We start from the raw sequence: 23,818 nt of genomic DNA, 5'->3' as shown, positions 1-23,818 counted from the left end.
AGCAAGTTGTGTTTTAATACATTTTAGATTCTCGAAATACTTTTTCGCCCTCTATTACTAAATATTTGATAGCAATTTTTTTTTAACTTTTAGAACAATTTTTTTTAATTTTTTTTAATAAAAAGTTTGCTCTCGACAAAAAGACACAAACGTACCTCCATAGTAACTGGTCATATTGCAATATTTCAGTAGATGGCAGCATCGTTTTGCAACTTCATTTGATTTAAAGCCTACAAGAGGACGAAGAAGAGAGCGAAGAACAGGCGACCATGTTGAATTAGCAAGGACTAACACAATAGAGACGACTTATTTTGAGTGAATTTAAGAATTTAATCCGACAGATAAACGAGTAATGTTAGCTAATTAGGCCTAGTTGATCTGCCGCAAGCAATTTATGATATACAACATCGAAGGGAGAGAAAGGTAAGTGTTTTTCAGGTAGTTTAGTCACCATTATACTATAGCTACAGATTTCAAACAAGTCGACGTTACACAGCACAGCAGCCAGTATCTCGACAAGCTAGGCAGTAAACTAACGATAGCCCGCGCAAGTTGCTAAGCTAGTACAATGCAAGCTGACTTAATTGCCAACTCGTTGTTAAAAGTTAACGGCAAATGAGATGCCTGGAAAATAACCCATTTAATTCGATATAACGGTACCTAGATAGTGTTAACTATATTAGTCATGGTCAATGGGAATCGCGTGAAATATTAGCTTGCTAACGTCGTTTGGCATGGACATTCGGCTAGCTAGCTAGCTAAAAAAACATCAGGAGCACCGAACAAGCTAACTAATTACTAAACACCTTTTCAATTGGTTTAGACAGTATGTAGCCACGGAACGAGCTGACTTGCCTCAAGTTATGCCACGTTCCTGTTATATCCGAAACGTAGTAAATATTACCTTTCTATAGGGAAACACCACCAGCTTGACTACTCGTATTATTTATCGACTCATATGTTCGTCACTCTGGATTCTAACGTTACGCCCCACGGTAATGGCAACACGTGCACGAATTCGACTTGATGAAAAACAATGTTTTGTCACAATGCTGTTCTCAAACGTTCTTTCTGAGCTCGGAGCGGATAAACGATCAAGTTGAATGGTATTTGTCGCTTGAAATCGTTTAGTATGATTTACTTTTATTTGCAGTAATCAGAGCTTTGTTTGTACTTTTTTTACAGTAAGTATTATTGGTAGGGAATTGGACCTCTGAATATGGATGGCTCTCCAACAAAATGTTTAAAATAGATATGTTTTATGCTTTATTTGGCAGTGGTAAATTTTGTTTTTTTGCTAAAAAAGCAGTCACATTTTAACCCTTGCTGTAGCAGTACATGTGGATTAGGGTTGTCACAATTCATGAGCAACTTGAATAATTTGATTACCAAAAATCAAATATTTTCAGCAATTTGTGATTGGATAAAGAAAATGATGAATACTTTCTTACAGTAAGTTAAATATTAACAGTTCTCTCAAAAATATTGGTATTTTTTTGTGCTGAGTTATAGTGCTACTTTCTGGGACTGCTGGGATATAGTGATACATAACAAGCCATTTAGCTTGTCTGATCAGCTTCATCCATCCCCATGTTGCTTGCGCCTACTACCAGGAGCAGCATGCCTTGTCTTCAACTGCCCTGTTGAAGACAAGAGTTCAGGAAAAGCCCCTTTCCAAATACTGCATATGCTAGTATGCCTGACCAAGGTGTGGAACTGAAGATTAGTTTCTGTGGATGTAAGCTGTGTGAGTTTGGCAGCCTTGATAATGTAGTCAGAATCAGAAATAAGTGCTTGGGCTGTAATGACTTGAAAGAATTAGTTTTTATTCAGAAATGCTATTTGTATCTTCGATATGTAAAAGATGGGATGAAGTTTTCTTAAAAAAAATTCTCTACACATGCTCTCTCGGCAAATGTCCTCGGCCCAGCAGTGAGAGGCCTGTATTGAAATAATGTGCGATTTAAATATGGGATAAATTCGCTTTTTATTGAGAAAATAAACTGAAACTGAGAAGAAAATCACTTGTTTTATATTAGACTAGTATTTTTAAATTTTGAGCTCTAGGAGTATACCATACTTAAAATGTAAATCCTTAAAGAAAGGGAACTGATTCCAACCAAATGCAGTGTGAACTGAATGTGTTGATGTTACAATGAGTATGGTTGATTAAATATTGTCAGGGCTCTACAATAACGACGGTCCCAGGCCAGTCAAGTCAGGACAAAAAAAACTAGCAACTCACTGATGGAAAAAAAAAAAGTGGTGTAAACTTGACATCCTTCAATTGTTCTTTTTAATGTGGCTGATAACTACTTTCGCATATAGTCCCTCACTGGCCATGCCAATAGCAAACAGCATCTGGTCTTCATGACAGCCAAGTGGGTGGCTTACCATACATTTTCCGGGGCCTTGACTAGATGCCCATTGAGTGATTCCACGATGTAGAACATCCACATACCATGTAACTAAGATGAACTAGCCGTCTTCGCCTTGTTCCCCCAGATAAATGATGAATGAGTTAGTATATTCTGTTTAAGTCAAATGACTTTTTGACTTATTTAAAATTAATTAAATCACTATTTATTTTATAATTAGAAATTTGATAATTGTTTTTATATATAACAATAATGATCAAATAATTGAGTCCACCAAGGCAGTCGGTTTCATTCTCATCCTACTTCGGCTCAATGGCCGTTTGTGTCAGAAAAGAGCGTTCATGCATGTGGAGGAAGCAGTGTGGTAGACATGCAAAAGTCAGCTACAGAACTATTTATCAACACAACATTGGATGGACAAATCTAGACAACCTGGTTAGCTTGCCAGCAAAATGCTGTTTGCTTAGCTCACCGTTCCATCTTCCCTTGAATTAGATAACTTTCATCCACTGTCTGACAGTAGACTATGCAGTATATATTGCGTAATTCTGACTGAGAGGGTCGCCACACTACTACCTCTTTGATTGACAAATGTAAACAAACATGAAGGAACACGTCTTTAAAACAATTTAAAAACGTTCACATTTTTGCTGGACCGCGTAAGCATAGCTGGCCAAGAAGGGCGAATGTCTCTTAGTGAGTGACTGACTGACTACCTCTTGTTAAATAGCGTAGTGGTTAGAGAAGCGGACTTGTGAACTATAGGTCCCGAGTTTGTATCTCCTCACAGGCGAAGCGAAGTACGTATTATGAATTATTCCGTATAGACGAAAACTTTGCTGGCTTAAACCATTAGAATCTACATTATAGTAAGCCTGAAATAAAACAGTTTACAGTTATATTGCGACTGTTTCTGGAATACAAAAGTTAATCTTCAGTCTCTCTAGCAATTGCTCAATTCTTATGATTATTCCTAGGAAGTTAGTAGATACTAGTAAGCCTTACTGGCTAATAAGCTGTTAAAATGGCCAGTGGCAAAAGCAATACAGTTCATAGAGGGTATGGTGGAGGTAAACACAATCCTCAATGGAGTCTAGCGATTGCTGAAACGTGTAATGCCATGGTGAAGTGGTTTTAAAGACAGTGCCTCATGTGGAAGACCTAAGTTCCAATCTATTGAGAGCAACGTCATTTATTTCTGGTAGATTCCACGATTCTCTCGTCTTTTCACGTGATGAAAAAGTTAGTTCTCGTCACCTTTATTGATAGTTATTGTTTAAACCTCATTCACGAATGAAAGAAGTATGTTATTTTGCCATGAAAAAAAAATACGTACTCATGCCATGAAATTTAATAGCTTTGGCAGACTCGCTAGCAATTGCTCAATTCTTATGACTATTCCAATATGTTAGTAGATACCGGTAAAGCTTATTACTGGCTAATACGCTGTTAAAACGGCCAGTGGCAAATGCCATACATAAAAGCTGTTTGTGGTGGAGGTAAACTTAGTAAGAAACGTTAGTCAGTTTAACTGAATCAATGTAATTCAAGATTAACTATTAAATACCAATTAACTTTTAAAACGGCCAGTGGCAAAAACATTTAAAGCTCTGTGGTGTAGTGGTTAACGGCCCAACTTTCACATGGGCAACCCGGGTAAGAATCTCAAGATGGCAACACTTTTTATTGCGGGCCGGCTGAACTAGGCTTGCCTGGTTTCTTGTTTTAAATATCATGGTATATAGGGAAAAAAGCTGGAAGTTCATTTATTGAATGTAAAGAAACAAGATTGGAAGTTTAATAGTTGTTAGTCATGTATAGGCCTATTCATTTCAACTAAAAGAATACATAAATGTGAGGAACATTCGAGGGCCAAACATTAAAACACAAAATAGTACTTGAATACTAACTTAATTTAAGTTAATCAAATATTCACAGAGAAAGGACCTACCACTAGGGCTGGGGTGGTGGGGGCGGTTTCCTTATCACGGTGATGAACTGTGAACAAGGTGTTTTATTGCTTTAAAAATTAAACAAAAATCAAGAATGCACGCAGCTTGAAAATTAACATGTAGAACATATCAAGTTTCAAAATTATATTTCTTCAAACGTCAAAATAATTTAAATAAGCGGATGAACAAAAGGTCAAGAATGAAAATGATAGTAATAATGTATATAAAACTGTCTCCAATAAATAATGATTAGCCTATTCTTCAAACAAAGAATTATTTTCAGTTGATAAAATTTAAACAGGGTTTCAGATTTGAGTAATTGTGTAATTTATTCCGCCACACCTACAATATAATTTCCCAATATGCATTGCCCTTAAGTGAATTCCAGAGTTACCACCCGTGGCTGTATTTGTTAATGACAGAGACATGGTTATTGAACACATTTGTTCTCTATCTTTTATTCATGTTGTCAATTCCTTGTCAACAGTTATAAAGTATTGAAATGTGAATGCTTAATATATTCTTAAATCCTTATTTTGCAGTCCTGTAACACCCATGGACTATTGATATGCCCTCAAAATATGCTGTGCTGTCAGATTGGAATCTTAGCATGGTGGCCAGGTAGTCATGTTTAAAATACATTGATAACTTAAAGGAAATGCCCAGGTTTTCAAAATCAAAAGCAACACTCTTGCTAAGATATCTGGACATCCTGGAGAGTTCACCAGAGTTTTGCAAAGCTACCCACAAGGCATTGGCTTGCAAAGGAATGCATAATACCTATTGGATACAGAACTTCAGACAAGATGGATCAAAATATTTGTTTTACCACATGATTGGATTAATTTAAATAAACAGATGTGTATGATGTTTGTGTTGCTTAGATGACAATTAGTCAATGTACATGCAAAAAAAGGATGATAAAACAATTCCAAAATATCAACTTGAAGTAGAGCATGCTGGGTAAATTTTCATTTTAAACTTAAAATAATTGAGTGAAGGTCAGTATAACACTAATGTTTTAAATTTTGTTTGACATTTAGAAACAAAATACATTTGGGTTTACAGTACTACACGACTTAACAAAGATATGAAGCCATACATTATTACTATATACATTTAGTGTCTTGTTATTCGATGGAGGGAAAGAATATTTTTCATTGATCCTTCTCACGTGATAACTTTCCTTTTTCATCATATCTGGATGCTATTCAATTGCAAGTTTTCAATTCAAGTAGACAATGTAGGTGAAGTAATTTAATTAAGCTGCTCTACACAAAGTAATACATTTTGTTTAAACCAAATCTCTTGGCAAAATTTTTTTTTTTACAGTGTAGTAAAGATGAAGAGTGGCAATGCCAAATATTTATTTTTTTCATCTGAAACTATTTCATCTAGTTGGGTACACTAACCGCATGACTTGGCCCGGAGTTGAACACACTGACTTTTCTGTTCGTCTGAAACAAAAACAATATGAAAACAACAGCATATAAAATAGAAAAGGTTGTTGTCTTTTTGTGAATTTCTAAGGTAACAATTGGGGCATAGATGGATATAAAAATGAATATGTTGATGAAAGATTGTGATTATATCATTATGTAAGCTTGGGGCCATATCGCCCAGCCCTAACCATGACTTTTCACACAGACAGGTCATTATAAATTGGTTTATTTTTAATAAAGCATACATTTTAACCCTAAAGCACTATACAGTTTGGGCACCAACAGTAAACTTTCTGATTTACCAAGACATTAGAAATAATTTCAAAAATACTTTAGTAATTTTATATTTTAAAATGATATCTTTAAATTCCCCCAGATAAACATGTGACTTCATCCATTGTTAGTCGCCTTGATCCCAACATGCTCCATAAAGAATTGTGAATTTAGCTGCCATGTATTCAAAAAAAATCTCCAAAGTTTACTGAACATCTGCATTGTTGTTGTTGTTGTTGTTGGCCCCTACATAAGGAGACAGATCTCTAGTTATGGTGGGGGGTAATACACTTCTTAAAAAAGTAATCATCACAGGATAATCATCACAGGATAACACAAAGTCAGTTAAACTTCAGGGGTATCAATCTGTCCAGTTAGGAATCATAAGCGATTGTGAATCAGTGTCACCTGTTTTGATATAAATAAAAGCGACATTAGGTGCACTGGAAAGGCAAAAGCAAGACAACCCCGAAAAAGGGAATGGTTTTGCTTGTAGTGGCCACAGACAATTGCTTTCTCCTTATCCTTCCTGACTGATTCTTCTACAGCTTTGTGTTTTGCTAATGTCCTTGTCACTACTGGTAGCATGAGGTGGTACCTGCAGCTCCTCCAGGATGGCACATCCATACATGCCGTTGCAAGGTTTGCTGTGTCTCCCAATAGTCTCGTGCATGGAGGAGATGCCAGGAGCCTTACAAAATGTCCTCCAGCTGGCTACTGGTGTGCATGTTTACGACCAAACTGTCAAATAGTCTTCATGAGGGTGGCATGAAGGCCTGACGTCCTCTAGTAGGACCTGTGCTCACAGTGCCGTGCAGCTCGATTGGCATTCGCCAGAGAACACCAGAATTGGCAGGTCTGCCATTGGCTCCCCATTCTCTTCACAGATGAGTAGGTTCACACTGAGCATGTGACTCATTCATTCATCTTCTTCCGCTTCATCCGGGGCCGGGTCGCGGGGGCAGCAGTCTAAGCAGAGATGCCCAGACTTCCCTCTCCCCAGACACTTCCTCCAGCTCTTCCGGGGGGACACCGAGGCGTTCCCAGGCCAGCCGGGAGACATAGTCCCTCCAGCGTGTCCTGGGTCTTCCCCGGGGTCTCCTCCCGGTGGGACGGGACCGGAACACCATCCAAGGAAAGCGTTCCGGAGGCATCCGAAACAGATGCCCAAGCCACCTCAGCTGACCCCTCTCGATGTGGAGGAGCAGCGGCTCTACTTCGAGCTCCTCCCGGGTGACTGAGCTTCTCACCCTATCTCTAAGGGATCGCCCAGCCACCCTGCGGAGAAAGCTCATTTCGGCCGCCTGTATCCGGGATCTTGTCCTTTCGGTCATGACCCAAAGCTCATGACCATAGGTGAGAGTAGGAACGTAGATTGACCAGTAAATCGAGAGCTTCGCCTTACGGCTCAGCTCTTTCTTCACCACGACAGACCGATACATCGACCGCATTACTGCAGAAGCTGCACCGATCCGTCTGTCAATCTCCCGTTCCATCCTTCCCTCACTCGTGAACAAGACCCCTAGATACTTAAACTCCTCCACTTGAGGCAAGCACTCTTCACCAACCTGAAGTGGGCAAGCCACCCTTTTCCGACTGAGGACCATGGCCTCGGATTTGGAGGTACTGATTCTCATCCCCACCGCTTCACACTCTGCTGCAAACCGTCCCAGCGCATGCTGAAGGTCCTGGTTTGAAGGGGCCAACACGACAACATCATCCGCAAAGAGCAGAGAAGAAATCGTGTGGTCCCCAAACCTGACACCCTCCGGCCCCTGGCTGCGCCTAGAAATTCTGTCCATAAAAATTACGAACAGAACCGGTGACAAAGGGCAGCCCTGCCGGAGTCCAACATGCACTGGGAACAAGTCTGACTTACTGCCGGCAATGCGGACCAAGCTCCTACTTCGGTCGTATAGGGACCTGACAGCCCTTAGCAAAGGACCCAGGACCCCATATTCCCCAAGCACCCTCCACAGGACGCCGCGAGGGACACAGTCGAATGCCTTCTCCAAATCCACAAAACACATGTGGACTGGTTGGGCAAACTCCCATGAACCCTCCAACGCCCCGTAGAGAGTATAGAGCTGGTCCAGTGTTCCACAGCCCGGACGGAAACCACACTGTTCCTCCTGAATCCGAGGTTCTACTATCGGCCGTATTCTCCTCTCCAGAACCCTGGCATAGACTTTCTCTGGCATGTGACTGACGTGAAAAATAATTTGCCGGACATCCTGTTAAGTTTCGTTTTTAAGCCAATAATGGCTAAACAAGTTTGGGATCATTTCAATGATGCGTTGATTAGATATCACTGGAGTCTGTATGACACACGTGCAATTTGTTGATGATATTTTGCTGCGGAACTGATGAAACATATTATGATATGATTGTGTACACAACTAGATCAGATGAGAAGTTTTGTTTCCACAATGCGTGATTGAAATCCAGTTTAATTATGTTAACAAAGTTATGCTAGAGTAAAACTTGGAATCGTGTTTATTCCCCTAAGGTAGTTCCAGTGTCTGACTAAGCTAGGCTATGATCGTGGATAAATTGTACTACGTTGTACTACGCCACTAAACATCCTCTGCAATCTTAAATAGAAGAATATTCTCAATTACAATAAAAATCTAATGTTGTTATGATTTGGGATTGCATTGTAATGAAATAAAGAATTAGTTCCAACAGTACTAGTCTAACCACTACACTAGGTAGTCTACAAAAAAGCTTCTGATCATGTCTCCACTTCCCACTATGTGCAAATACCTGTCCATTGCATTACCATGGAAAATAAGCAGTTGAAACAATGTTGAGCTCGAACAAACCAATGATATCCTAGAAGAAAATGCCGCTACAATGCATGCTGAAGAAACTTAAACTGTAACTTGTAGACAATATGAATAGGATATACATTATACGTTTCTTTCGATTTTCTAAATATAATTTTGTTTATATTGTAATTGTTAACACTTAAAGTGACAGGAGAACACATGGAATATAATTTGCGTGGACCAAAATAACATTGACCGTCTACATGATCTTCACAATACATGATGCACACAACATAACCGGGAGTTGTTATGTTATAAAGTAATGAAGAATCGCCACATCAAAGAGGCCTATTGTTAGCTAATAAGGTACATAAAATACGCCCGGAGGTTCATCCATCAACTAGGTTTTGACTAAATCTGCTTTCTGAAATACCCCCATTGTGAAATGTTTTCCTGCCAATGCAAATTGTGTGAAAAGTCTTTGTTGATCTCAATGAAACCTGTGTAGTGTGAATATGCCCTTAACTCTAAAGATCTAACCGTTTTATTCTGACATTGCCTCTGAAAGGATTCTCCCTCAACTTTTCTGCTTCCTGTCAGGTGGCACTGTTCGGTGTTGCTGGAGATAAAACAAGCAGAATTTAATAGAAGACCTGTAGTGATACTGAGAGAGGAGGGAGACCCACCTGGAAGCAGAGGGGACCGAGGAGCTCAAGGGAAACTTAAAGCTTTTTAGCTTTTGGACTATAGTTACCCTTTGTTGGGTTTTCAACATCAGGATAATACTTTCTTATACGGATGGACATTACGTATTGAGAGGAAAACAAATATTGAAAAATACGGAACTAATTATTTTGGATGAAGATTTGTACAAAAGTTTGAAAACCCATTTCCAAGGACAAAGATTGGGTTATTCTGAGGGATTTGACAAAAACTGGGAAACATTGTTTACTCAAAGATTGAACTTTTGAACTAAGATTATATTGCAGATACTATTCCCCCAGTTCAAATTGCCTTAGAGGTTCTATTGCAGGACTTAAACTCCTTGATACTTGTTCACATATAATTTTCTATATTGTGTGCTGGTACGGTATAGTATATTTATGCATTTGAATGCACATATCTCTTCATTTGGAAGAGTTGTTGTATAAAGGACAATTTTTATTTTTTTCATACATCAGTCAACTCTGTTGTTGAAGGGGACCGAACTGAACGTACGTGACCTGTGTATATGTAAATACACATTTTTGTTGTTAAGCTTTAGAAAAAAAGAATAGAAATATTGTTTGTTAATACTCTGTTAAACTTCTACTTTTTGAAGAAGCTTTTTAAGAGGAAAAAATATTTGAAAACAGAAAGAAAGAAAAGAAGAAATGGCAACTCCAAGGACAGAGAACCTCGGCCCTGTTGTTATGGGACTGAACAAGCAGAACGGGCAGCTTAGGGGGCCACCTAAATCACCCTCTCCCCAATCAGGACCCTTACACCTGGGCTCTATGACAGGCAAGGCCTCGGGTGCACCACAGAAAGCAGGTGCTGCTCAGGAGGGAACTGGCATTAGGTACACATTTCTCTACATTCATTGCACCCTCTGACAAAAAATGGCTAACTGGTTGTATTTTGAAATTATGCCCCAGTTGATTTTTACATTGTGTTCAGGTATTCTATTTACTCTTTGCTTCCTTTTGGCAGATTTGGAGATGACTGGAAAAAATGCCTACAGCTTCCTCCCAAAGACACCAGGGTCAGAACATCAGTAAGTAATGGTACAATACATTGTGTGTTGTTTTGCTAGCTCACAATTTTCCATTTTAACAAATTTGATCAATTCTACTTCTGATGTTTACCCCCTCTCTTGTGGTGTCCCAGGACGTGACATCCACCAAGGGGAATGAGTTTGAGGACTACTGTTTGAAACGAGAGCTTCTAATGGGCATATTTGAGATGGGCTGGGAGAAGCCCTCCCCTATTCAGGTACATTCAGGTTAATCTATTCTGGGATATTGTATTGACAGAATTCTTTATTAAATATTTTTTAGATTAACCTAACTGGAGAAACATTTTCATTGGTGGTTAAGGAAACAACAACAGGTCTTTCTACTTGCTGGCACAGAGTTTCAATTCATCAACCTTTCAGTTTGTCTTACTGGCAATTTAGCCATATTTAGGATTTTGTTGATTTGTTTTATAACCTAACTTGTTGGTTGTGGCCTAGCAGACCAGGTCTCACTTATGCTGCGTTTCCTCTGGTGCTTTACCCCGGTACCAGGACTATACCGGTGATTTATGCTAATGTTGGCTCCAGACTTATGTTTCCACTATATATTTGGTACCAAAGACTTAAGGAGTGGCTCACGTGGGGAGGGAGGAGTAAATTATCTACATAATTTGGTTTTCTGGTTACGAAAAATAAAAGGCGATGTTTTTCTGGTAGTAAAATAAACAATAACACCATGCTCAGTTTGTTTACAATAAAGTGTTTGAACTTAAGTAATAAAACAAATTCCTTCTTCAAACTCGTGCGAATGATTCCTTCTTCACCTACACTCGTGACACTGCAACTAAATCAGTAAGTGTTTTGTCAAAACTATTTATCTTTAATAGAAGGATTTTGGAGAATACTGAGGTAATTTTGTGGTGTTAAAGGTTCTGCAGGCTACGTCTCAGTCTCAGCGCTCCATTTTTCTATTGAGTCAGTGGCATCGTATCACCTTCGGTTGTTCCAACTCTTTCGGTTCTGAGTGTTTTCTTCCCTGTACTTTTGCTTCGTTTTCTTTATTTTATCAGGGATTTGTTTGTTAGATTGGATGAAAAACCATTACAGCCTAAAACAAACGATACACATTGCCATTTGAATAGAAAAACATGCAGCGTTTTCACACCACGACAAACCCCTCCCTAAGTCCTAAAGTCTGGGGCTTGGCACCAAGTGAGAGCCGGCTACTCGGCCATGGCCTAGTGGCAGACTGGCCCATGTTTAGGGTAAAACGGCAGTGTTTGGCACCAGGGGAAACGCGGCATTGGTACCAATCCCCAGACTTTAGGGCTTAGGCTGGGGTTTGGGGGTTGATGTGTTAAGTGCTGTGAAAATGCAGCATGTTGTGCTATTTGAATAGCGATGTGTATAATTTGCTTAGTCTTAGGCTTCTCATAATGGTTTTCATCTGATCTAACAAACAGATCCATGATAAAATCAAGAAAATAAAGCAACAGTGCAGGGAAACACAGATTCACAACAGAGAGTAGTATGATGCCATTGACTCAGTAGAAAAACTGAGGTTTGTGACTGAGACGTTACCTACAGAACCTATAACACACAATTACCTCAGAATTCTCCCAAATCCTTCTATTAAAGGTATAGTTTTGACCAAATACTTATTCAACTAAATAATGATTAAACAAGCTTTAACTGAGCATGGCTTTATTTTATATTACTACCAGAAGATTATCGCCTTTTATTTTTCGTAACTAGAAAAGGCAAATCGCGTTGATAGTTTACTCTTCCCTCCCCATCTGAGCCCCTCCTTAAGTCCTTGGTAGTCAATGTATAGTTGAATCAGGAAAATTTAGAGAAAACATTAGCATAAATCACTGGTGTAGCGCTGGTACCGATGTCAAGCAACAGTGGAAAATATAGGTGGTCAGAAGCAGCACCACGGTTAAACCAGAGTTTGTCACTTTCTCAGGAGGAGAGCATTCCCATAGCCCTATCTGGTCGAGACATACTTGCCCGAGCCAAGAATGGAACAGGGAAGAGCGGCGCCTACCTAATCCCCATGTTGGAAAGAATAGACCTCAAGAAGGACTATATTCAGGGTATTTTCTATTGTACTTTATTTTTTGGCTTTCTTTTAAACAATTAATTCTCTAAAACTCCAGTCCCCTATAATGTATTAAATTGTATCCTCCTTTGTCTTCCTCTCTGACAATCCACATTGTCTTGGCCTGTCTCTACATATCGTACTTACTGTCACCACATTTACATCCCTTCAGCCATTGTGATGGTGCCTACTCGTGAGCTGGCACTGCAGGTAAGCCAGATCAGTATCCAGATCAGCAAACACCTGGGTGGAGTGAAAGTCATGGCCACCACAGGCGGCACCAACCTGCGGGATGACATCATGCGCCTGGACGAGACCGGTAAATGACATGACTGCAGAATCACATTCAGTCACTTTATACTGTACATTACCAATACATCACCTAACTTTCAAGATTCTGTACTCATGCATGAATCTTTTTTTCCCCGTCAGTTCATGTGGTCATAGCCACCCCTGGCAGGATCCTAGACCTAATAAAGAAGGGTGTGGCTAAAGTGGATAGAGTTCAGATGATGGTAATGGATGAGGTAAGCATCTGAGTACCTGTGATACCTTCAAACACTGCCTGGAATAAGCTACTGTAGATGACAGTCCTCTTAGCTCTTGTTACCAGCCATTTACTTTTCTTTCCGGAGGAGCTGTGTGAAATGTTCTTTTGCAGCTAGGTTAACATTTTAATTGTAATATTACATTTATATTAGGTATGTACCATTAGCCGCATAGGAGTAGAAATCTGCAAAAGAAAAACATGAATACAGCACAATGTTGCTAATGTGCTTTTAAAAAAAATCCCTCTCAGGCAGACAAGCTGCTGTCTCAGGACTTTGTGGTGCTCATTGAGGATATTATCAGCTTCCTGGCTAAGGGCCGTCAGATCCTGCTCTACTCTGCCACCTTCCCTATCAGTGTGCAGAAGTTCATGGTGAGTACTGGCACATAGCCTAGAGCCACAAATTGGCAGCCATGTGCTATCACAGCAGGGCAAAGCTGTTTTGCTCCTCCATAGTATCATAGTGTGATATGAAGTCAAGGGGACAAAACATATTTGCAAGGATATAAAAAGGAACATTTGGTCTTATAGAGAAATCATGCTGGTCCCTGTGAGGTTTATTCATTCTGGATTGTTTTTGAGGTCAATGTCGATCTGTTATCACCCATAGTATTAATTAACTTTAGCCTAGCTATTATTTGGACCAGTTTGTTGTTAGAATCTTCTAAAAGACAGTTAGTGGAAAACACCTTTTGAAAATTTGTTTTTTATCAATGAAAATGTTAGCCATTTACAAAAGCAGATCTTAAGCTACAATGGGTTAATTGGGATTTTGTTGAAATAGTTGAGTTATTTTTAAAACTAACTGAATACATGCGGCATTTTGGGCTAATAATAAAAGGCCTATCTGTAAATTGCTAGTTGACGTTTAAGCTTAAAATATTGTTATTATTAATATCAGGTCTAAAAAAAAATATAGAGGTGTGCTTAAAGTCTGAATTTTCAGGAAATGTAAGTGGTCTCTTTACATTTTATAAACAGTTTCATACATTTGGGCCTCAAAATTTGTCCAATTTGTGATGTCACACCACAGGACAAAATTTATATATTTTTATCTTTATATGAAGTATATTCTGTACAATAAAAAAATGCTACTTGAACAACACTAAATATTTAACATAAAAAATGAAAGACATTACTGTTAAGCATTGTGATGTAAAATGCTCATTGTATCAAGGAGGCAACACCAGTGAAGAACATCATTTACGAAATGGCCAAAAGTATGTGCATACAAGCTCATCGAGATTCTCCTTCCAAAATCACGGGCATTAATATGGAGTTAGTCTCTCCTTTGCGACTATAACAGCATCCATTGCTCGGAAGGCTATCCATTACTTGGAATATTGCTGCAGGGATTTGCTTCCATTCAGCCACAAGGGCATTACTGAGGTTGGGCACTGATGTTGGGCGATTAGACCTGGCTCGCAGTCGGCATTCCAATTCACCCCAAAGGTGTTTGAGGTTGAGGTCAGGGCTCTGTCCAGGCTAGTAAAGTTCTTCCAAACCATTTCTGGATGAACCTTTAATTTGTGCAGAGAGGTATTATCATGCTAAAAACAGAAAATGACCCTCCCCAAAATGCCTACAAAGTTGGAAGAATCACCTAGGAAGTCCTATTTTTCAGTGTTTAGATTTCCCTTTACTGGAACTTAGTGGCTTAGGCCAAACAATTCTTTATTTAAAATGATAATAAAATAAAAAAGATCTGACAAACCTTACACATTTGCACTGCTTGAGTCCAATGGCGGCAAGCTTTACACCGCTTCAGCTGATGCTTCGCATTGCACATGATCTGAGGCTTGTGTGCAACTAATCAGCCATGCATACCCATTCCATGGAGCCCCTGCCAAGCAGTTCTTGGACAGATATTGCTTCAAGGCAGTTTAGAAGTCTAAATCTTTTTGGGATCGATTGAGATTCAGCTGATATCTCTAAAATAATTTAAAAAGATTTTTAGCCCGTGAGCTGTTTATGGTGGATGTTAAGAAAAAGTCTACTTCAAAACCTGCAACTGACATTTACTACAAAATGTGTAAGGTGTATATATACCGCAATCGATTGGGGTTCCCCAATTTTGTATTTTTGTTGTGACATTTTTTTTTTTCACAGACAATCGTTATTTCACAAAGTTGTATCAAATCGCGTTAGTGGGGTGAGCGCAATAACCAGATAACGCTGCACTAGTTTGACCCTGCTTCCACCGAGAGGGTTGCGCGCACGGAGCAGAAGTCCAACCGTGGCTTAAAGTGGTTCATGAAATTAGACCAATGACTGTTAGAATTCGGCCGTTTCGTATATTACAAAAATATATATTACAAAAATAATTTCTCCAACTCCCTTGTTTTTTTCAAAATGTTTAGGAAAAGTGCAACAAATAAGTAACACAAAATGAAAATTAAATAACATTTCTGGCCTTTGAAAAATGTTCAGTGACTGATATAGCTACCCTTCTTTTCAGTAACTGCCATGAGCCTTCCATCCATGCAGTCTGTCAGTTTCTTGATCTGTTCACAATCAACTTTCACTGAAGCAGCAACCACAGCCTCCCAAGTGCTGTTCAAATAGGTGTACTGTCTTCCCTGACTGTAAGTCTCACGTTTGCGAAGGGTCCACAATAGGATTTCAGTCAGGTAAAGAAGGCCAGGTCATTATTCAGGCATCTTTGAGGCCCTTGCTTACTAGCCAAGCAGTGGAGTACTTCTATGCATGTGATGGAGCATTGTCCTGCATGTGATTGAGCATTGTCCCGGTGGTCACACCTCAATTTAGCTATATCAAGAGTGTTGCATCCGTCTGAAAGGCATTTTACAATATTACTTTTCAGTATCAGTTAAATCTCTTATTGGCCCATTTTACCTGAGGACATGAAGCTGCCTAATAATTATGCACACCTTGATATAAGGTGTTATTCATTGTTCCCACACCCTCCCTCATTACACTAATACATATTACCTGAAAATGATTCAATCCAATGAGCTTTCAAGTTTATATGGTTTGGAGTTAGAAAATGTGCATATAAATAATAATACGATCAGAATACTCACTTGCCTAATAATTGTGCATGCCGTGTAGTGGAATGTTTAAAGTTCACAGTGAAAAAGACATATCATGTGCAGAAGACCGGATCTGTGAAAAGTTGGTGCCGGAACAAACTGAAGATCCTGTTCCAGCAGGTTCCAGCTCATATTAACTGTTGCTAATTTCCAAACAGTTATGTTAGCTAGTAGCTTCCCAGCATTAGTGTTTGCGCACCAGATCTATGTTCTCGCTCAATGGGGGCTGCAGTGGAATTATTTTTGTAGAAGAGGGGGAGAGTGTTCTATATATGGGTGGCGCTTCCCTGCCACGGGCTACAGATAAGACCTTATTGGATCTATGTGCATGCTCTGAGGATATAGGCCAGGTAACTTTAGTTTCTGTTTGGACTAAGGATGTCACGATACCAGAAATGTTGTAGTCAATACCAGCGAAATTCCACAATTCTCTATACCCAATTCGATACAAAACTAAAACAAAACAATAAATCCCATGTACTTAAGAAAACAGCAGACGCTAAACACAGACCTCTACTCAAGAGTGCAATTGTAGTTTACATTTACTGACATGGTGAAATATTAGTCTGAAAAGATTTAAAACGTTATATTTTTATGAAAGACTGAACAGTAAGGACGGTGGCCTACTACGAGCTATGTTTACATTACAGTAGCAAACACGGTATCTTTAGGGGTGGGTATTAGCAAGTACCTTGCAATACAATATATATATCACAATACACATGTTACAATTCAATACATCATGATTCATCACAATATCACAACTGAAACACGATACTTATTGCTGAAGTGCTAAAGAGAACCTCAAATAATAGGCTATATTCTTGAAATGACAACCTTTAGATAATACCCATTAGCAACTCCTAATGAACCCCTAACTTCTAAATTTAGACCACATTTAGACCCAAATAGAATTCTAGAATGCTGCTATTGATTAGTGAGAATTCTCAAAATAAATTAAGTTTTCACACATTTCAAACAGACATGCAGCTCATGAAAAAATTGAGACCGCTGCACCTTTTTATTTCCTTTCTAGAAAAGTCAAAAGGGAAGGTTTTTAGTGAGGAACTGAAGGGTTAAAATTAAGATAACACTGCAAATTGAACGCTTCTGTTACTCACTCAAAACTTTAATTTTCTACTTTTTGCCAGACTGCCGGCCAAGAAGAGTGAAGGTCTCTTACTGAATGACTGACTACCCCTTGTTAAATAGCGTAGTAGTTAGAGAAGCGGACCTGTAAACTATAGGTCCCGCATTCGTATCTCCTCACAGGCAAAGCGAAGTACGCATTATGAATTATTCCGTAAACTGTAAACCCTAACTTATTTCTTACTCAAGTGTTTCTACTAAGTGTAACTCAAAGTTAGATAAATGTTCCCAGGATTTCCAGAAATCTTAGCAGAAGTGTAGATTTTTATTTTGATAATCTGGGAATTTCCTTATAGTTATTACTGTTTTTTAAACATCACTTTCTAGCCACTGTGCTAGGATTTAAATAAGACATTTCACAGCATATTTTTACGGCATCTGAAATGAACAGTCCATGAGCTTGTGGTGGGGGGGGGCTTACAAGACTTCAAAATAAGGGAATAAATGTTCATAGCCATGTCTCAGGCATTAACAAATACCGTCATGGGTGGTAAATCTAGATTTCATTTAAAGGGCAATGCATATTGGGAACATTTCTTCTATATTTTTATGTACAGTTAACTTGAAATAAGATTTAAATATTTAACAATTAAGTTCCAATAAATTGTAATTTTTAGTAATTACTTAACAAAATTAAGTTAGTTGACTTAAATATTTTGATGTAATCAGTTTCCACAAAAGTTTTGAGGATTCTGAACTTATTAGGTTTTACTGTGTATAGATGAAAAAAACCTTCAGTATCTACATTATAGTAAGCCTGAAATGAAACAGTTCACGGTTATATTGCGACTGCTTCTGTGGATTTTCAAAGTACGCATCCTTGCATGTAAGGATAAGGCAAAACACATTTGCTGGCTACAACATACAGTAGTTACGTTATAGTAAGCCTTAACTAAAACTGTATACGGTTATATTGCGACTGTTTCTGGCATGGAAAGGTTCATCTTCAGTCTCGCTAGCAATTGCTCAATTCTTATGATTATTCCTAGGAAGTTAGTAGATACCAGTAAGCCTATTACAGGCTAATAAGCTGTTAAAACAGCCAGTTGCAAAAGCCTTACGGTTCATAGATGCTATTTGTGGTGGAGGTAAACTTAATAAGAAACATCAGTTTAACTGTTTCAGTATCATTCATGAATGGGCAATTAGCTGTTAAAACGGCCAGTGGCAAAAGAGGATTTGTTCAGGGTAGAGACAAGGCTATACTGACACCCCTCAAATGTACAGCTCTGTGGTGTCATGTTTAACGACACAGCCTTCCACATGGGCGACCTGGGTTTGAATCTCAAGAGGGCAACACTTTCTATTGCGGGCCGGCTGAACTAGGCTTACCTGGTTTCTTATTTGGAAAGGAAAGAAAAAGGTGCAGTCGTCTCTCTTGTGCTGTAGCACCAAAACCAAAATATAGTTGCATAGCAACAATGAACGGGGTACTCCAATATGGTGAGTAGAAAAATGGTCTGGTGGGGTAGACTAACAGAATGAGACTGTCAGATACACATTGAGGGCAAGATGTTTTTGTGAAGAATTGTATTATTGACTACGTAGATGTCATTGTTCAACATACTCTTCCGGATCACACTATATGGGGAGATGTTTGAGGCAAAGGGCAATGAGCATAGAGGGAAGCAGATATTTAATAAACAAAGAAATAATAAAAAGAGCCGGAAGTAGAACACCATAGAAATTGTACCAAAAAAAGTATAGAAATGTGTATGAAACAATTAAACAAAATTAAACATCAGGAAGTAGAACACAGTAGAAACTGTACAAAAAGAGTAAACATTTGTATGAAACAATGAAACTAAATAAAAACAGGAAGTAGCACACAGCAGAAACTGTATGAAAAAGACAAAAATCTATGGATGTAAAAGGAAAAAAAACAGGAATAGAAATATACTACACTCCAGGGGCATCACCATTCCCAGGCTTTCAGGGCTCTAGCCCCAGATGTTTTTTGGTCAGCCTCAAATGTTCTACGAGCTGACAAACACCATGATGGAATCAACATTTGCAAAGCGAAGCAAGTGCTTCATGAATCATGACTTCTGCATGCGCTATGTATTGTCAGATATTGCAAGAGAAACAAGCAACATGGGCTGTCAAAACAAGCCCAAAACAAGCAACTTGGAGCTGCAGAGGAAGCCCCCAAAACCAGCACCTTTTTAAACACACGTGTACCATTTAATTAGAGACAGCTGGCTGCTCTAATGGGCGGAGTACCTGATGTTGAAGTTGTGTTCAAAATCTCAATTGACATACAAAACATTTATCTTGAAGTTGGAGTTAGCTTACAACATGGGTATTACATTTCCATAATGTTTGTGAACACATTGATGGTGAATACAAAGTTAACGGAAATGTATTTGTTTTTGTTTCCAAAGGAAAGTTAATTTATTGAACACACCTCAAGCCACTAAAATAATAGGGGAAGGGAAACAATCACAGCTAGTAGTAGTGGGTAGTAGCTGATTGTAGCCCAGAGCTAGGCAATAATGCCGATGTTATAGGTTTTATTTCAGCTCGCACTTAGTTTTAGTGTGCCTCATGATCAAAACAATACAACATGCCCAAGAATGGGCATTTTGGAAACAAGCCCAAAATATATTCCAATATTTCCAAGGGACTCTAAAACATGAAGCCCAAAGTCACTTGTAATATGCAGTCAGTATAGCATATTGACATGATATAATGTTGTCATGCATTAACATCACGTCAAGTTTGAATATTTCGTTAGACACCATTAACCATTGTGTTAAACTGAGTAACGTTTCAGTTTTAAAAGCGTATTAGCCAGTAATATGTTGCTAGACGCCATTACGCATTGTGTAAAACTTAGTAACTTTTCTTATTAAGTTTACCTCCACCACAAATAGCATCTATTAACTGTAGGGCTTTTGCAACTGGCCATTTGAACAGCTTATTTGCCATTCGTGAATGACATTGATACAATAACTTCTGTGTTAATATAGGTGACGATAATTGACTTTTTTACGTCAAGTGAAAAGACGAGAGAATCGTGAATTGTGAACATGTGACTGCTCCCAGCGGAATATCCTGCTGCTAAAATAATGCTAATGAAGCCTCTTTTAGCTATCACTACAGTAAAAACGTTTCATTTTAGGCTTCCCGTAGCTACAGAAGGTTGTAGCCACACAGTGTTTTTGTCTATTCTGAACAAATCATCTCTTACCACTGGCCGTTTTAACAGCTAATTAGCCATTCATGAATGACATTGAGTATCTATCAATATTGGTGATGATATATTTATAACTTAATTTTTTTGTCAAGTGAAAAGACGAGAGAATCGTGTAGGCAGTGTAGTGTTTGTCTATCCTGAACAAATCCTAATATCCAACAGAACTGTTTTATTTTAGGCTTCTTATTACGTAGCTACATAAATCCAGCGACGTTTTTATCCTGAACCTCAGGCATCTGAGTGTTGACTGCTAAAGGAGTCGAACGCGGGACCTGTTGTTCTATAGCCCGCACCTCTAACTACTACGCTATTTAACAAGGAGTCAGTCAGTCAGGGACGGACGGACGGACTCAGTAAGAGACATTCACTCTTCTAGGCCAGCTCCGCTTATGCAGTCCAGCAAAAATAATCCAGAAGAGGGAAACGTAACATGACAATATTTGGCCTTGCACGCAATATATTTGTTACGTTTCCCTCTCCTGGATTCTTTAGAAATCTTTTTTCTGATTAGCTAGATTGAGTTCTACAATATGTATTGATTTCTGATATCGGGACAGCAGAATGGACATTGATTTCTGAGATACGGGGTATAATAATGTAAAATCTACTATATTTAGAAATCCTATGTGGACCTTTGTCTTGCTTAAATCACAGATTCCAATGAACAATAACGTAAACAAACATGCACATTCTATATTTAACTATAACTTTATATCAGAAAGACTTAATGACTGAGTAGTGTCTGTACCAACATAACCATGAAAAAAGCCTAAAGGAATTAATAAGACATGAATATAAACGCAAACAGTTATTTCTACTGGTAAATGTTTGCTTATGATTTTGTTTGCGGTATAAGCGGGACAGACACCTTTGCTCAGTACATTACCATGGAAAAATGGTAATGTACTTATTGTTAACTTAACACTGCTATTGTGCGTTGTCGAAGTGTGGGTATTCCGGTTGCATTTCCAGAAGGAAACATTTGATATAGAAATATAAAACATAGTTTTTTGTGCTTGTCTTGACAATCCTAGTGTACGTCATCATAAACATGCACTTAATTTCATTTGCACTCTTACAACAAATAATTGAATAGCCCATGGAAATATAGCTAATGTAATTACACACATGCAATCCCCTAGCCCCGGGTTGTCGTGTTTACCTATCGGAAGGTTTGTATTTTTAAGGTTCAAGAGATACTGCTGGAAAGGCTAATTAGCATACATGAGACAATGTTCATAAATATTACCAACAACAGCTACTGTTTCTGTAGCTCAAACATTTCAAAATGTACAGCCTAATAGTTAATTACTGCTAATTAGCATATGTAAAATTTGCAGTGGGAATAGCTTCAACATGTGAAATATTTGGTTTCATGTCTTTGGCATGATCTGTTCAAAAGATACAATTTAATTGTTAACGCAATTTAAGCTAATTAGCATATGTGAAATCCCTAAACGTTTCATCATATGAACTGGGGATAGCTTAAACGTGTAAAACAGTGGGATTTGTGTCTGTAACTCGAACAGTTAAAACAATACAGCCTAGTAGTTAATTAACGCTAATTGCCATATGGAAAATCGATAAACGTTTCCTAATTTGAAGTAGGTATAGCCTAAACTGGGGGAAAAAAGTTGGTTTGCGGTCTGTAGCTCGACCGGTTCAAAAGATACAGCCTAATAGTTAATTAACGCTAATTAGCATACTAAAATCAAACATTTCATCATATGAACTGGGGATAGCCTGAACATATACAACAAAGTTGGTTTCTGTAGCTGGACTGACCAAAATTCTCCTCTGGCATTTTGGCCCAGACCGGTTCACCACAATCTGTCAGACATCACCCACCAGTACACCATCTCCTTAAATATACATACCTACTGTATTATTCCCCAAACCACTACAAAGCTGAGTAGTAAGTGCCGTGGACGTGTAGTAAGTGCAAGTGGATCAGGGTACTCACATGTTCTTAACTGAGGTGGCAGTGGAGTAGGGCCTGAGCAATCTCCATACTCAAGTAGAATTGTCAATGAAAAGGCTCTGCTAGAAGTCAAAGTATCATTTCAATTTTTTTAATAAAATGTTAGTATATAAATTACACAAGTAAGTCAAAATGATGCCTGTGAACTCCACACCAATGGACAGCAAAGATCTCCACAAACAAGGCAACCTTTAAATGAGTGAGAGGGGGAGACAGAGAAAGGTGAGAATGATAATTGGTTTGAGTTAAATATTGACAGTGCTGGTATCTTTAATCTAGTACATTAGTAAGCAAGCATCAACACCTGCCTCTCCATCCATCTCTACCTGCATATACAAAATATATAACAATATACTGTAATAAGTAGCATTGTTTCATAAATCCAAAACACAATATAAAACAAAGGACAAAACAGGCTTTTTATTACATGGACACAAGCATCAGGGAAAGTGATCCAGTGGTGGACAAACATATGAAATCCTTATAGGCACAATTTGGATTTAGTGATGAATAAACTATACTAGTACAGTAAGAGCCATACTGTAGTACTTCCTGTACATACATGTAGTATATGCTAGGATAGAAAACCACGTCAGACTGAAGATGACTAACTGTGGCCTAGTTTGTAGATTTATTTTACATTGATTGTAGCAAGTTAGGTATATCTAAAATATTTACATCATAGAGACAGACACATGATACACAACTCATTTCATAAATGATATATGCTGAATGTTAGATGTAACATTTACTAGCAAGCTAGAACTGTGAAACAGAGTGAATTATCTCCCATTCTGGCTCAGTTTTTAGCTTGCGGCTACAGTACCAAACCAGCTACATTTTGTGTATTTACTTGCTTAATACTGGTTACAAACTTAGCTGTTACAACCCATTGCTGTGCACAAACAAATTTAGTTAATTTACATCGTCATATATAGAGAAATACTCACATGAATTCAGAAACAATGTGGGTAGCTAATTAAGGCAGGCCAAATGGCTTCAGTCAAGCTAACTTATCAAACGTCAAGCTGGTAATTAGTCAGCACTGAAACCGTAATACAATTTTTAAAAATTGGTTATTGCAGTGTTTTTCTATTTTACATCTTCCTCAAATGATTGACTTCGTTTGCACATCAAACCTGCATAAGTAAGACTCTAGATCCATTCTTCTGACGGTGGTCTAAAATTGGCACAGGAACATTGGGATTTTGCTCCATCACATTATGTGCACAATAAAAAAAAAAGGTTC

The 23,818-nt window shown here is 38.4% G+C and overlaps 1 protein-coding gene across 5 annotated transcripts in view; it reads left to right on the top strand.

Moving 5' to 3' along the window:
• The first annotated feature begins 255 nt into the window (after positions 1–255).
• The window catches only part of LOC105028270 (probable ATP-dependent RNA helicase ddx6), a 48,001-nt gene continuing 24,438 nt past the window's right edge, over positions 256–23,818 (top strand). The window contains exons 1-9 of one of the 5 annotated variants that reach the window (XM_010900887.4): positions 258–423; positions 9,417–10,030; positions 10,138–10,377; positions 10,509–10,572; positions 10,686–10,790; positions 12,503–12,632; positions 12,810–12,956; positions 13,070–13,164; positions 13,437–13,559. In XM_010900887.4, coding sequence (XP_010899189.1) covers positions 10,190–10,377; positions 10,509–10,572; positions 10,686–10,790; positions 12,503–12,632; positions 12,810–12,956; positions 13,070–13,164; positions 13,437–13,559 — 852 coding nt within the window. In that variant the 5' untranslated portion in view covers positions 258–423; positions 9,417–10,030; positions 10,138–10,189. Of the gene's footprint in view, positions 424–9,384; positions 10,378–10,508; positions 10,573–10,685; positions 10,791–12,502; positions 12,633–12,809; positions 12,957–13,069; positions 13,165–13,436; positions 13,560–23,818 lie in introns of all 5 variants that reach the window. The other 4 variants (XM_010900885.4, XM_010900889.4, XM_010900888.4 and 1 more) reach the window with 4 other exon arrangements.

This window comes from Esox lucius, chromosome 10, assembly GCF_011004845.1.
Source record: "Esox lucius isolate fEsoLuc1 chromosome 10, fEsoLuc1.pri, whole genome shotgun sequence".
Classification (NCBI taxonomy): Eukaryota; Metazoa; Chordata; class Actinopteri; order Esociformes; family Esocidae; genus Esox; species Esox lucius.
This window is presented reverse-complemented; position numbering and strand designations above follow the sequence as displayed.